Source organism: Alligator sinensis, unplaced genomic scaffold (assembly GCF_000455745.1).
Source record: "Alligator sinensis unplaced genomic scaffold, ASM45574v1 scaffold1002_1, whole genome shotgun sequence".
Classification (NCBI taxonomy): Eukaryota; Metazoa; Chordata; order Crocodylia; family Alligatoridae; genus Alligator; species Alligator sinensis.
Window position 1 is genome coordinate 583,418 of NW_005842710.1, and position 15,574 is coordinate 598,991.

General features: G+C 53.1%; 1 protein-coding gene across 1 annotated transcript in view; it reads left to right on the forward strand.

Moving 5' to 3' along the window:
- The window catches only part of LOC102373673 (calcium-binding protein 2), a 29,717-nt gene extending 14,740 nt beyond the window's left edge, over window positions 1-14,977 (forward strand). The window contains exons 2-7 of the mRNA XM_014524930.2: window positions 10,050-10,353; window positions 11,960-11,990; window positions 13,145-13,288; window positions 13,484-13,593; window positions 13,753-13,900; window positions 14,854-14,977. Coding sequence (XP_014380416.2) covers window positions 10,050-10,353; window positions 11,960-11,990; window positions 13,145-13,288; window positions 13,484-13,593; window positions 13,753-13,900; window positions 14,854-14,882 — 766 coding nt within the window. The 3' untranslated portion in view covers window positions 14,883-14,977. The remainder of the gene's footprint in view (window positions 1-10,049; window positions 10,354-11,959; window positions 11,991-13,144; window positions 13,289-13,483; window positions 13,594-13,752; window positions 13,901-14,853) is intronic.
- The last annotated feature ends 597 nt before the right edge of the window (window positions 14,978-15,574 follow it).

A 15,574-nucleotide genomic window follows, 5' to 3' on the forward strand; every position in this document is an offset into this window, starting at 1 on the left:
GCAGCAAGCAGCCAGACCATGGAACTGGCAGCGCATAGCAGCCTCAGTGGGGCCTGTATGGAACTGTCCATGGGGCCCCACAAAGCACAGGACTCAGGGCAGCAGCCCCACTAGCCCAGCCCCAGGGACAGCCTGGACATTGCATATACTGGTTTGAGCCAAATCAGTTACGTCTGATACTACATTCAACCAAGTTTATCTCAGGCTGGTTCAGCCATTTTCAAACTGGTATATGTGCACTGAACATCTGTTCTGTTGCAGGTTTAAACCGGTTTCTGATCACTTAAACCGTTTTATGTGTAATGTCTGTCCCTAGCCTGGTTGATTCAAAGAGAAACTTTTATCAGTGCAAGACATTTTAATATGGAAATACTCAAGGGTGAAAGAGGAAAGTTCTGGAATTGTTTTTAGGAGAAATATACGGGATTCAGATTACTTGCTCACTTTGAATAGTTACTCTCTGGTTGGGAAAGAGCTAATTCCTCCTTGGAGACAGGGAGATAATGGCTGCAGTCTTGTTCTGTTGGCCGACCAGGCTGATATGAATGGACAATTGGGAACTGCCCTCATGTATATGACGTTGCCTTGGAGATAGGACAGAGGTCACTGGTCCAGTCATTAATATTTAATGACTGGCCACCAAGGACACAGAACCTGAGACCACAGTGTGACAGCAACTGAGACAAAGGGCAAATGTGAAAGGAGATGGTGATGAAAGGACTTGGAAAGGTAGGGAGAGACAGAGAACATTTTGGGATGCTGCGGGGAAGAGGCAATCAGCTCTGTCCACTTGACTCCTAGAAATGTGGGGCTGGAAGAGATTCCCAGGGGTCATTTAATCCAACTGCAGCATGAAGGCAATAAACTCTAATGTCTGCTTGGCCTTACACTGTCATAAGCACTAATATGAGCTTTGCTTTTTCATTCCTAACCATGTTCCAGGGGAGAAGTAGAGTCCGTTTGTTCTGAAAGGGATGACCTGCGTCACTGCAACCACCTGCTGGTTACATCACTCCTTAAAGGTGTACTTTCTCAGCCAAGAGCTTAGGTTCCTCTGGACCCACTGGAAAGCCATGGGGAGATCTGGTGGTGCTGATGCTTGGGGAAGCAGTAGCAGAGCTGATCTTAGAGCAGCAGAGATGTCCAGCTCATCCCTGTGTAGAGATAGAGGCCTTGGTCCAAGCACTAAGATGGGGTCACTCCCCAAAAACTGCACAAGGTCAGAGGCAAAGTGTAGCTTGTCAATCTGCAACATCAAATTAATCTGAAATATGGTAATTTTGCAGTTTGAACCAGCTCTTATTTGTCTCCCCTAATCCAGGATCCCAGAAGAGCCTCTGGCCGCTGAGAAATCCTGCCAACAGGAAAGCCATGCTGAAAAAATCCAGAATGCTACCTGACTGCATGGGTGGGACTGATCAAGATGGGAAAAGCCCCGTTGTCTCTCTTATTTCCCTTGCCTCAGCATAGGGCTTCCCAGCACATCATCCCATGCTTTTTCAGGAGCTCCAGGGAAACTAGGGAGAAGGAAAAACCCTTGGAGTTAAGGTATAACCAGCTTCCAGCTGGGACAGGAGAAAAACCTGGCATAAGATGGGTGAAATTGGGGAAGGGCATAAGGGGTAGGTCTGGAGAAAGAGAGAGCGGGTACCAACAGAAAGGCATGGCTCAAAGAGAGCCCTATCAGTTCATCTCTCTATCTCACACTGGTTTTCCTGCAGATGTGCCTATCTCTGCAGTGGAAAGGAAACCTGCTGACCTTAGGGCAATGCTGTGGCAGATGGAAATGCCTCAGATGCCCAGAGACTGAGGCATGCCCTTCAGACTAGATCCAGTGTTCCCTGGGGCCTGTGGTAGGAAAGCACTGACATGACCTGGGGTGTAACAGAATACAAGACAGATAGTGATGGTGGGGCTGGTTGGACTCCAGGCAACTTGTAGAGGCCCCAGCTGAGGTCAGGCTCAATTTGTGCCATGCATGATCCTTGTCCTGTATTCTAGAAATGGGGAACTAAGGTCCAGAGAGTCTATGACTTGTGTGGTCACACAGGAAGGCCTGCATTGGGGGCAGGAAAAAACTGGCTGTGAAGCCTTTCTGGGTGGGAAGGTATCCTTCCTAGCAAGGAGGGTGAGATCAGAGTATGATTTCCCCCTATTCTTTTTTCATCTGCAGGGTCCTGATTTTTGGCCTTGAATCCTCAGTGAATCTTGTGATGACCTTTTTTTGTCCTTGTCATTCTGGTAGGGTTTTTTGACCCAAAGACTTTTTGGATCTTTTGAAACTCTGGTCTATTTATGTCCCTCAGCTTCATTTCAGGGGCTTCTTCCACCCCAATCTGCTACTGCTCTTTCCTGGCCTCTTCCCTCCACCTGGGGTGATGGATCTGGGCCCAGACAACCAGTTCCTTTCTTTATCCTCCAGGAGCCTCTCAAGTTTCTTGACTGAGGAGAAGGCACTGGCAAAGGGGGAAAGGGTGCCTATGACACTGAAAGAGAAGCACAAAAAAGCTTGTTTCTTCAGGTTGAGTGACTCTCAGGACCCAAATTTATAGAGCGGATGGCAAAACAGCAGGATCCAGGAATGGTTCAGTGCACCCTTGTGCCCCATTTCTATTCAGAACAAAGGTGCTAGTGCTGGGAGGAAGAGCATGGCAGTGCAGAAGCATCCCCTGTCTGTCAGACTGCAGTGCCAGCATGAAGTTTGGCTAAGTATTTCACTAGACTAATGCTGTTGCTGCTGGAATAGCTTACGCCCAACATGAAACCGTACAAGTTGCTTGTTGCTTCACTTGGGATGAAGCCGATGTCTGAAGTCCTTTAAGATTCCAAGTTGAGTCAAAACATTTGTTGCAGCTGAGGCCCAAATCTGGAAAATGCTCTGCCCCCCTCCTCTGCTGAGCTGCTGCTGGATGATCTCAGAAACAATCAGTCATTTTCCATGGCTACTGATGGTTTCGATAAGGGCTCCTTAAAATACTACTTGCTGGTTATGGTATGTTTTCTTCTGCCCTGTAGCGATGGAGATGGTTTGCCTGACATTCACAAGGACTCTGAAGAAGCAGACAGTGCTGTAAACAGTAGTGTAGACATGATTTTGAACGGTGTGAATAGAGAACATGGTAGTGTCCTCTGTGGTTGGCAATGCATCAGCTGATTATAGGGAAAATCCTTCTGCATTTTGCAACTTGAAAGCACCCCAAACTCATTCTGGTCAGCAGACTTGTGCTGCACGGCACAGTCAAGAGTGGATGTAAGCAGATGAAGTGTGGAGACTTGGGCCATGTTCTATTCTACCCACTGGGTGTCTAAGTGGATTTGGGCACCTGAATGTGATCCAATTCTTGCCTGTTCAAGTCCATAAGTACCCCTGAATGCATCTAGTTCTGTAACTCACTGCCATTTTGCCCTTAAGATTGAGTCACAAAAAAGAGGAGGTGGCAGACCACGTCCTCTTCATAGATTCATAGATTCATAGATGTAAGGTCGGAAGGGACCTAAGTAGATCTTCAAGTCCAACCCCCTGCCCTGGGCAGTAGAGAATACTGGGCTCATATGACCCCAGCTAGGTAACTATCCAGCCTCCTCTTGAAGACCCCCAAGGTAGAAGCCAGCACCATTTCCCTTGGAAGTTGGTTCCAGATCCTAGCTGCCCTGACTGTCAAGTAGCTAGCCACCTTGACTGCAAAGTAGTCTTTTTTCAGGGAAAAAAGAGCTTTTTCAGAGATGTGAGCAGTTTGGGATAGAATTACCCTTAGGCACCTCCATCCACTTACCTAGTAAATGGGCTATAATCTGACCCTTTGAGAACCAAGATTTATAATAGTGAAGAGGCTCAAAGATCTCCAGGAACATTTTGCATTCATGGGGGAAGAAAACTGCAAGCCTCTGTGCCATATTCCAATGAGGTGACTATCACAACTTTCCACTGTCAAGAGAGTTTGGAGACCTGTGAAAGTGCACTTTATTTCACAATGACAAGAAGATGCCCCCAGATGTTGATATAGGATGTCATTCCCCAGATATGAGCAGACAAAGGACAAAGGTCTCTTTTACTTTCTCTCTTCCTGATGGTTGCTTATACATTGTGCATGGTGATGTGGGTAATTTTCATACTGCAACCAACGCATTTGGAAGTGGTTGGAGAGCTGAGTGCCAGAATGAAGGACAGGCTGTGACACAAATTTGGTTGCACACTGAAGCAGAATTTGAGGAAGTTGCCTGTCTTCATTTCAAATGCATGTACACCGGATGTGTTGAAGGAGAAGAAGAGACTACTCAAAGACACCAGCCTCTTTCGATATGAGCCTTTCAAAACATGTCCCAGTGCTGTGTCATCATTCGGCACATGTCTGAGGGCCACGCTGGCAGTGTCGAGGCTGCAGCAGACAGAGTAACAGCGAATGTTGTACAATGAATCCTGAGTCTTTTGCAAAGTGCTGCATGCTTCATCTCTATGGATACCAGATAAGCGTATAATTTGTTCAAATGTATAACACAATGCCAAGCCAAATGTACTGTTTATTGCTTATATTGTGGGAGCACCCAGGTACCTGCCTATTGGTTAAGTAGTGCACATGGCATCTTCTAGTTGTGCTGTCTACTTTGTAACCTAATGGTGCTTCCATGAACTGCATAGTAACTGTGACTGTAGCTGTTTACAGTGTAACTAATTGTACTCCCTTTAGCTAAGCCAGAAACAGTGAGGGGAAGCAGCTGCCTAAGAATTGTTATTAAAAGCTTTGAAAAAGACCAGAGCCAGTCAGCTCTGGGGCTGCTAATCCCAGGCGCTGACAGGACTGAGTCCTTCGTGAGCACTGCTTACATTAACTTTGGATAAGTGCATATTGTTTACAGCCCTTTCTCAGCCCTGAGATCGCATTCTTAAATGGCGAATGCCCCAGAACACAGAGCACATGGAGCACAAGGGGGTTGGCTTGTTTTCCAGCTGCAAGCCTCCAGCTCTTCAAAGACAGGGGAGCCGCAACTGTGAGCATCACCCCAGCAGAGGGGGTGTTTGCCATGATGGAGAAGCTGTGCTAGGCAGAAGAAAGAGGGTGAGAGGTGGCCTCATCTGGGGTGAGCTCCAGAGAAACAGAATCTGAGGAAATAGGGCTGGGAACGCACTCAGGAGGTCACATCTAATCCAACCCCTGCTCCCAGCAGCATCACCCCTGTCTAATCCATCCCCATCTGGGCCCCAGCAAAGGGACGTGCTCATGTCCTCCTCAGGCAAGAGCCAGAAGTCCGCTGTTGGCTGCTGTCATCGGGTTGTGCATGTTTGTCTGGGTCTGTGATGCCTGCCTCTGCTGTCCCAAATAAGAAGGCAACTCCACTGGTCAGAAACCTTGCCTGTCTCTGCTCTGGGGCTGGTCCCCAACTTCACAGGGGTGAGGAGTTCAAAGGGGTGTACTGAGAGGGCATGGATATTTGGCCCATGCTCAGCAGCAGCAATGAAGGACTTGGAGGGCCCAGGTGGGAAGGCAGGATGTATATGGGCCTTACTGAGTTTGATTATTGGTGCCACTCTGGCCCCTGTGTGTCCCTGGATCATGTGGCATGGATCTTGAGTATCAGCTGCTGGTGCCTTATGGACCGCTGTTTGCCCCAGAGCACTGCTCCCTTCCAGCTCTTCCCCACTGCCACAAGGGCACCTCAGGGCTACAGGTAGCAGAGCCAGAGGGAGCCTGAGGAGGCTGGGCCCATCCTATGACAGGCATAAAGATGATGCCCCCTTAGTGCCAATAAAGAGTTGAGATCAGACAGAACAGGGAGTGGATTCTCTTCTCGTGTTGGGCAAATGCCCAGGTGCTGTGGGCACTTGTGGGGCCAGAGGCACCGGGGTTATTGTGGCTGTGTGAAGCCTTCCAAGGATCACCAGAGCAGACAAGACCTTGGTGTACCCCTGCCTGTATAGCCATGCTGAGGGTCCCAGTCTTGTGGCAGTTTCTTCCAGCTCTGAACCTGATGCTGCCAGCTTTTGGGAAAGGTCTTAGTTACTATGGGGATGGGAGGGGGCCTCCTGGGACACCAAGACCAGATTTTGCTCTTACAGGCAGCCGTGTTGCATGGACATTGATCCAGCTCCACCTTAAAGCTAGACAGCTCCCCCCTCTCACACTCCTCCTGGTGACAGGCTGTTCCAGGTCCTGGCTGCATGGATGGTCAAATCCCCAGGCATGGCTGAAAACAGTTCCAATTTATGACAGTCCATCATTACTGTAAACAGGGCTGAGGAGGCGGGGAGTGGAGGTGGGCATCAAAGACTTGCAGTCCTAAATCTGGCAATCCCACAACGCTTCATTTCTTGCTATACCAACACTTAACCTGACAAATGGGAAATCTGGCTTGTAGCAGCTGCTTCACTGCTGGAGGTAGGTGGCGGGGGGGCAGGTTATTCTAAAGATCTTGAGTTGACTACAGGATGTCAGGGGGCATGTTGAGGCTGTCGTGTATGAGAGGGCAGATGGTATGGATCCTTGTGATCGGGGCAGATGTTGGGCAGATGTTATGGATCCTTGTGGTTGCAGGGTGGTGGACTTAGCAACCTGGACATCTTTCCAGTCGGGGGTTCCTAGGTGTCTGCTCAGTAATGCTCATGTGCTACCTGTTTGTGATCACTTACAGCTTCTCCTAGGGCTCTTACTAGTCTCTACCATTTCCCTGTGGGCTGAGGAGATGCAATTCTCTGAGGGATCTACAGATGTCATAGTGTCACTTCTCTTTGCATTAAAATGTTGCTTCTTTTGATTGAGATGCTTCCACAAATCTTCTATGAGGAAACTGAAGGGAACGTGGGAGTGCTGGCCAACACTTCCAAAACGACTGCCACAAATACAGGCAAAGCAGTCCCCATCTGCCTGGGGGTCCTATATTAGCTCTGAGGACATCTGATGGTTATAGACCAGAGTCTCTCTTCCAGATCCTGACCCTTAAGTCTGTTCTTGCTTTGTCCATATTGTCTTCCAGCTAAGGCCCAGCCAATCTGACAATAGAATGACTTATAAATAACTCCCACTCTTTCTTAGAGTTTGGCAAATTGCAGGGCGTTTTCCTGTAGTTTTTTGTTGTTGTTCTTTTCGTTAATGGTGTGTTCCAAAGGAAAAACTGTTCCCTGGCCAGTTTGGAAGATGCTAGGAATTATTCCATCTGGGTGTCAGCTTCTCAGTGTCTCAGCCACATACAAAAATACAGTCTTTTGGAAAACCTCAGGGCATTCTCAGATGAAGAGAAGGCTTTCTGGTGAACAGCTGCTGCTGTAAAAATGTTTCAGTTTTGCTCAGAGGCTGCTAGCTCAGAGCACTGTGGTCTAGCAGCTCCGAGAGAACCCAGAGTTATACCAGTCTGTGCTTTCAAAAATATTCTCTCTCCCCTCTGCAGGGATCTTTAGCTAAAACCACAGCTTTGTGTAAACTGAATGGGGAGGATCTTTTCTTTTCCTTCTCTATAGGTTCACACAGGGTGTTTATTAGCTTCTGCCTATCTTAGGAAAACCTCTTTCCGCTTTCAAATGCCATCCTCCAAAGCATCCTAAAAGAGGACAGCAAGTTCCTCTTTGCAGCAAATGGAAAAAAAGAGCTCTATATCTCTCATCTTTTCTGGGTAGTATATGAATTCCTCTCCTACACTTAAGGTGACAACAGCCCATTGGTTTTATAACTTCTTAGATTTATTTGTACCAGCCTTCTGCTTAGGAGAAACTTTGATCATAGGATGTGCAGACCTTTTTTGTCTAAAAAGATTTTAAATAAGCAATACAAGCCCCTTGCCCCATTAAAAAGGATCCTATTATGAAAGAGTTTCTGTTTCTGCTATGAGCTGTTGGCTTTGGAATAACAGGGAAGGTGATAAAACTGTTGACCTTGTAAGTCTCACCTCTGTAAAGTGAACCACAGCTCCTTAGATCCTGCCTGGAAAGGGCCACAATAGCATTTCAACTAGACCCCTCAGCAGAGGAAGCAGTCAGTTTCCCACTCTTCTTGAGGAGGAGCAAGCAGGTCTCTGAGACGGAAAGCAGCATAGCAGGGGCAAAGCAGGAAGCTCAATGTTGTGTTCTCCGGCTCCTCCCTGTGTGCCCCATCACATGGTAAGGGAACACAGCTTTTGCCTGTAGGCCCTTGCCTGAATGCAGCAAACCTTTGTGGCTCTTCTGTGCATTATCCTTTATCCGGCTGATTGTTCTGATCTTAAATTAGCAGGTATTTAGGAAACTCGTAAGGAAATGTCTTCGTTAAGCATTTCCTGTCATGCTCTGTGGAATTCCTGATCTCAGGAAGGAAGCTCTGTTGACAATGCAGAGGGCCAGGCCAAGGCACACAGCTCAAGTTTCAGCTTGGCTTCCATTGCTCACCAGGGACCATCCTCTGCTTGCGTGTGGAGACACCCAGTGGCTGAAGGGAGTAGTGCAAGTGAGCCAAGGTGGTGGTATTAAATGCTAGGGCTGTGCGAAATGGCGCCGCTTTGCTTGGACATCCTTTTCGACGTTTGGATGGGACAGTGTTTCATTTCGAGTTTTGTTTCATTTCAAAAGCACTGTTTCATTTTGTGTCATCGAAACTGTTTCACTGTTTCGATGCTGTTTCAACATTTTGCCCATATACTATTCTGCACCCAGTGCTGGGAAGATCAGTGCTGCCACTGGCCCCAGCTGGCAGCACCAGCCTCTTGTCATCTGGCAGGCAGATTGGGGCCCGCACCCCCAGGAGGAGTCCAGCACAGGCCCTGCAGCCCTCCCGGGGGTGAGGGTGAGCCCCCAAACTGCCTGCCGGATGACAGGAAGCTGGTGCTGCAGGCTGGGGTAGTGGGATCACTGATCTTCCTGGCATGGGCTGTGTCCAGCACCAGTCCCAACCAGCAGTACCAGCCTCCTGTGATCTGGCAGGCAGATTGGGGGCCTGCACCCCCAGGAGCAGTCTGGCACAGACCCCGCAGCCCTCCTGTGTCTGTGGGGGCCCCAATCAGCCTGTGGGATCACAGGAGGCTGCTCCTGCCACCTGGGACGGTGCCAGGAAGCTCCTGCCACCCAGCGCCAGGAAGGAGTCCAGCACAGCCCCTGCAGCCCTCCCTGGGGGTGCAACGAGGTCCCAATCTGCCTGCCGGATGACAGGAGGCTGCTCCTGCCACCCAGCTCCGGGAAGATCTGTGCTGCCACTGGCTCCAGCTGGCAGCACCAGCCTCCTTCCATCCGTCAGGCAGAGTGGGGGTTCGTCTGCACCCCCAGGAGGGCTGTGGGGCTGTGCCAGACTCCTCCTGGGGGTGTGGGTTCCCGATCTGCCTGCCGGATCACATAAATAACCAGTAGCAATAATATACTCTGCCTAGCAGAAAGGGCAGAGACATCAGAGAGGGGGTAGATCCTGTGCTACCCAGCCCCTGTCAGGGGCTCTGATATTAGAAAGGACCTTAGCCTACACTGTCCAGACCTGCCTTTCCCAGTAGGGAGGGTCCCCTATCTGCTGGCAGGACTGGGATGGAGCTGGCACACAGATGGAAAGCCTGTGATTGCTGGGCCCCTGCCAGCAGAGGGAGCAGGCAGGGTGAGAGATGGCCCTGGGATGGAACATGTAGGGGGCAGAGCAGGGGGAAGCAGTGGTGCAGGAGCCCTGATTGCAATGTAGGGGGTACATGGGGATAGGGAGGAGTGAAGAGGCAGATAGAAAGGGGGCAAGTTGTGGGGATGGCTTGTGGAGCCACGGTGGGAGGGAGGCGGTGTAGTGACATGGAGCTGTTGGAGAGCAAGGGTGAAGGCAGAGAGTCACAGGGGAGTGGTGATGGTGAGGGCACATGGACCTGGTGCGGGCACGTGGGACAGTGGAGGAGTGGTGCTGAGGGGACATGGGGCCATGTGGGGTTGGGGGCAGGGGAGTGAGGACACACAGAGCCGCGTGGCACAGAGCTGCTTGTACTACTCTCTAATCCCTACTAATTGGCTTTGCCCCCTGGCCATCTCCCCTCCTGTTGGTGGGGGTAGGGGGTGGAGGGAGTTAAGAGGATTTTCTTGACTCCTTCTTAAGGTGCTGCTGTCCCATGCCCTTGCTCTCTGCCTGTTCCAGAGGTGCCCGGCTGCCTGTCCACTGCGCCCCGGTGTCCAGCCTCATGCCACGCAAGCAGCCAAGCAAGGCTGAAAAGGACACACACAAAGAGGCTGAGATCCCGGGCAAGGGCAAGGTGGGAGAAGTGGGGGAGAAGCCCCCCAAGGACAAGGAGGAGCCTAAAGCCAGCAAGAGCCCTGGCTCAGAGACCCGCTCCAACGCGCACACTGGCCACACGCACAAGAGCAGCAAGAAGGGCCACGGCGACCCCAACGCTGCTGCCATCAAGGTCTACTCGCCTTTCCTCAACACTGTCTTTGGCAAGGTGTGCCATGGGCACTAGGGTGGGGCAGGCCAAGGGATGCACCAGGACAGAGATCTGAGGGGCATTTGGGCTCTGCAAGGGGAGGGGAGGGTGTGGGGAGCTGTGCAGGTGGGGGAGGCAGTGGGCATTTTGGCAGGGATAATGGTGCCTGTTGGGGGGGCTGCTGGGGTGTAGTGGGGCAGCTCTGTGGGGCGCATGTGGCTGAGTGGGCATGACCACTGGGGGTGGTCTGGGGTGGGGTAGGGGTAGTCTATTGGGGGCAAGGCAGTGGGCATCTTCAGGGGCACATCTCTGTTAAGGCAAGTGCTTGAGAGGAAGGAAAGTGGTAGGTGCCCTGGGAACCCAGTCCTGCTCTAGGGAGGGAGCTGTCTGACTGGCATGTCCCATTAAGAACAAGGTCTGTCTCATTGGCCTGAAGACTGGGCTCCCACCCATGGCTCAGCTGGATCCCAGAGCTGGCCAGCTTGACTCAGACCCTGGTAGGGACAGTACCTGTCTCCTCCCTCACGTAGTGTTTCCTCTGCCTCCTGTCCCACCAGTGTGCTAGGACCCTGCCACCTTGACTAGCTGGGGTGAATAGGCCCCTCTGAGCTATCTGCCAGGAGCCTGGCAAATCCCGTTAGCCCAGAGCAGGGACCTGGTGCTGGAATAGCAAGGCAATGGCTGCTAGGAGCAAAGGGCGGGAGCTGGGAGCTGCGCCAGGCTGCCCAGGCCAGGGCTGGAGATCACAGCTTTGCTGCAATCTTCCTAATCCTGCCTTCAGGAGGTTAATTTTGGCCAGCTTTTGTCACCTGCTTCTGTGGCTTCTCTCTGAAGGTTACACAGGCTCAGTACCCCATCCCCTGCTCTTGCCACCCTCCCTGGGGGCAGCACAGCATGGTGCGGTCCATGCTCATAGATGGGACTCCTCCCCCCACCCCTGACATACCTGCTCCTCCAGTGGCACCCTGCTTCCCCCAGCCTGGAAATCTGGATGAGGGCTGGATCCAGACAGGAGCCAGGTTGGTTTGGAGTGGGGCAGAAATGGAGCAGGGCTTTTGTCCTCAAGTCCAGGGTGGTGGGGGGACTGGCCACAAGGTGAGAAAGAGGCTCCTTGTCTGGGTGCAGGGTACTGGCTCCTCAGGCCAGAGGGAGCGGGGGGTGGGCTTTTCCCCTGCAGAGGGTGCTGGCCCTGTTCCAGCATCATGGTAGGGGCTACTTGGCCAGGGGGTGGAGAAGGGGTCCTGGACTGTCTGGGGCAGGCTGGTCAGGGCAGGAGCAAAGGGCTGTTGCTGCTGCCCATGTGGCATGCTCCTGGCCCTTGGCCCATGCTGATCCCGCTCTTAACGGATGATGGCGTCTTAGTGGGGAAGGTGAAAAGAGATCGAGCTATAAAGGGAAACGGGGGTGAGCGGCACGAGGTGATTAGTGGGAAGCTGCTGTCTGGCTTAGGCCATGAGCCCTGAGCTGCTCATGTCCCCTGGGACCACACACCCCACCCCCCCTCACGGGCATGGTGCCCTGTGGTTCCCTGACACTGGCTTTGCATGGGGGTGTGGCATTTGCAGTGGGGGTATTTGGGACATCTGCCCCAGGGTCTAACTGCTCCCTTTCCTTTCTGTCCCAGGAGAGGGAGCTTTCCCCGGAGGAGATAGATGGTGAGTTGGCATGATGGGCTGTGGGGGAGGGAGTCTGTATCTTAGCCCCTAGGGATGTTTGGGAGGAGGCAGGCTGGATGGGAGCTTTGTGGCCAGGGCAGGGGTTGACCTCTGGGTCAAACCAGGAGGGGTTCAGTCATGAGCCTAGTGCTGTCATGCCGCCATGCCCAGCCCCCTCAAAGGGTGGGCACGGGCCCCTGGGAGGGACACAGGGCCTGGTGCCCATGGTGGAGCTGCATTGTTACGTACACCTCAAGCTGTGAAGCCTCACAAGGGGCACTCTTTCTCTGCCACCCCTGGGCAGAGCTGCCCCCTAAGTAGCCCTACCTGCCAATCTTTTTTGCAGCCAGTACTGTGGCAAGGAAGTTTGGCACCTGGGGAAAGCCCACATCGGCAGCCCACCCTTGCCTCAAGCACAGATCTGGAGGGCACATGCCCCTCCCATGCTTCTCTGGGATTGCACCCAGCAGCGGGTGCTGTCTTCTCCTGTCCCCATGCCCCACCAAATAAGCTGCTTGTGGCTGTGTCCCGCACCCTGCCCCACCTGGACAGTGCCTGTTGGCACCCCTTTGCTGCAGTGCCCAGGGCGGTCGCCTCACTTGATCCCTGCTCCCTACGACACTGCTTGCAGCAGAAGATCTTGGGTGACTGCTGCATTAGCATTGCCCACACCCAGGGCATTATGAGAAAAAAAACTCCCAAGGGGGGAACCAGGGGTGCCCTGTCCCATCCCCAAGCCTCTCATGCTGCATCCCAGCCAGGGGTAGCAGGGCAACTCTGTGCCCGGGGCAACTACAGTTTTTGGAGCAGTGCCGGCTGCTCTGGTGCTGACTGTTGAGGTACGCTCTGCCACCAGTGGGGTTGTGGCTATTCTTGTGCCCCTCCCACAAGGTTCGGGGCTTCTGCCCTGGTCTTCTCCCTTCCCTCAGTTACACTACTGATCCCAGCCGCTCCAGGCACTGGCTCCCATGTCATTTGGGACAAGAGTATTAGTTAAGAAGTATAAAAGTGATAGGGAGGGACCCTGTGAGGACTTGGCCTTGGAAATTTTGGGGAGTTGGTTCTGCAGACCCTCCCAGGGGATGCACTTAGGGTCAGGGTGGTGTTTTCTGTGTGCCAGCACTGAGGGGGTCCCCGGATCTTTCCCCTGGCAGAGCTGCTAGATGCCTTCAAGGAGTTTGATACAGACCAGGATGGCTACATCAGCTACAAGGACCTGGGCCCTTGCATGCGGACAATGGGCTATATGCCTACCGAGATGGAGCTCATCGAGATCTCTCAGCACATCAAGATGAGGAGTAAGCTTGGCCTGCCTTCTGTACCCTCCTTCCACACTGCCCACTCCATGGGTCCCTGCCCCAGACAAACCCCTCCTCCCATGCTGTCCCTGCTTGGGTCTCTGCCCCAGACAGACCCCTCCTTCATGCTGCCCTGCTGTGGATTGCCTCTGCAAAACATGCAAGCGTCTCTAATTGCTTGTGTGCCCTGTGCAGTGGGTGGCCGCGTGGACTTTGAGGACTTTGTGGACATGATGGGGCCAAAGCTCAGGGAGGAGACGGCCCACATGGTGGGTGTCCGGGAGCTGAAGATTGCCTTCCGTGAGGTATTGGTTAGGGGGGATGCTAGGGCTTGGCATGGGGTGTGGGGTGGGGACCAAGGTATAGGGGAGGGGGGTGTGAGTGTCTTCGGCATGGGCATAGGGGGCAGAGGTCCCAGTTTAGCCACCCTGAGCTCAGCCTCCTGCTCTCTGCCCTCCACACAGTTTGACATGGATGGAGATGGGGAGATTAGCAGCACGGAGCTGAAGGACGCCATCTCTGCCCTCCTTGGGGAGCAACTCAAGATCCAGGAGGTGGAGGAGATCCTGCAGGATGTGGACCTCAATGGGGATGGCCATGTTGACTTTGATGGTGAGGCTGTGGCCCCCTGGGCCCAAGAATCCCCACCCTAGTCCCCAGGGAGCAGCCCCTCCCTCAGCCCTGATCCCCAGGTCAACCTCCTGCCCTTGCCTGGATCTTACAGTAGTCTGATCCTTGCACTAGCTAATGCTATACTAACTGCAGAGACCCCAGCCCAAGAGCCCTCTAGCCCTAGACCTCCAGACAGAGGTGTAACAGGAGAGCTCTCCATGCTGGGAAGTGGTGACAATTTTCACCACTCCTTAATCAGTGCCCGGGACTCCTGTCCAGGTTAGTCCCCATGCCCCCTAGGCTTGGGGAGCCCTGAGGGGCAGGTTGGAGGGGTGGGGAGGACAACCAGTGCTAGAACAGGTAGGCGGAGGAAGATGGAAAGGGGTTGTGTGGACTCATGTGGGGCTGGAGGGGTATGGTCCATGTTGGACGATGGAGGAAAACTTGTGACCCATGGCCTGTGGCTGCCCTGGGCTCTTGTCCCACTTCCCATGGCCCCACAGCCCCAAGCTCCCCAGCTGGAGCCCAGTCACATGGCTCAGTTATCATTCCTATGGTCATGGGAAAATAGGGCTGAAAGGGACCTCACAAGGGCATCTAGTCCAGCCCCCCTGCTCAAGGAAGGAGCATCCCTGACTAAACCGTCCCAGCGAAGTGTCTGTCCCAGTCATGAACCTAGGTGATAGGGGCAGGGGGCAAGCACTAACTGAAATAGCCAGGCTATGAGTGATGGGCTTTGGCTGGTGGGATGGTAAGGAGGGGTCTCCGGAGCCACAGAGTGTAGATACCCAGGCATTTTGCATGCACCCTTGGCTGCAGGGATGGCATTGGCTTGCTGTGGGTTGGGGGAGGGGAAGAGAAGGGTGGGGGATCCTGTGCCACAAGTCAGAGTGGGCAGGGGCCAGTGTGCACTCACTCCTACTCTCCACTTGTCTCCTCCCCTCCCCCCACAGAGTTCGTGATGATGCTGTCCTCCCGATAACAATGATTTGTGGGGGGCTGGTTGACCTGCTCCCCTCCCCCCCGCTGTCTCCATGCTGCCTCAGAGGGACCCAATGGGCTTGACATGGATCTGCTGACCCGTTGTGGTCCTGACCCCCAGCAGCACTAGTCCTGGCCAGCAGCAAGATTGCTTGAGATCCCTCATTCCTCGTGGGCCTCACTAACGGGACCCCCAACCTGTTTAGCCCTGGGACCATGTCCTTTTTTTGGTCCCTTCTTCTTGCTGCCCAGAGGGCGGGGCTTGAAGCTAGAGGGTGGGGCCTAGACTGGCTTGCCTGATTGTGGTCCTGCTCAGGGGTCAAGAGGTTGGCAGGACACTGAGTTGTGTGCTTTCTGTGCCAGATCCTAGGCTCTGCTCCCCCACCCCTGGGAGGGATCCCGGGGAGCTCAGATCAAGGGAGAGGGTTCCTTCCCTATAAAACATTGTCCCCCCACAGTCCTAAGTGGAGGGCAGTCCCCTCCCACAAGCCCACCCCATCTCCAGCTCAGTACCCTGTGTTTTGGGGCTGCCCCACATCAGCAGGGAGATTGGAAGGGAATGGAAGGGAGGCATCACCCAAAACCTGCCCCCATATGAGCTCTGCCCACAATCTTGAGTTCGCTGGATGATTAATGGCCAGCAACGAGAGAGTTAATAGCATCAGCATTCTCATTTGCCATCACTAGGGTTCA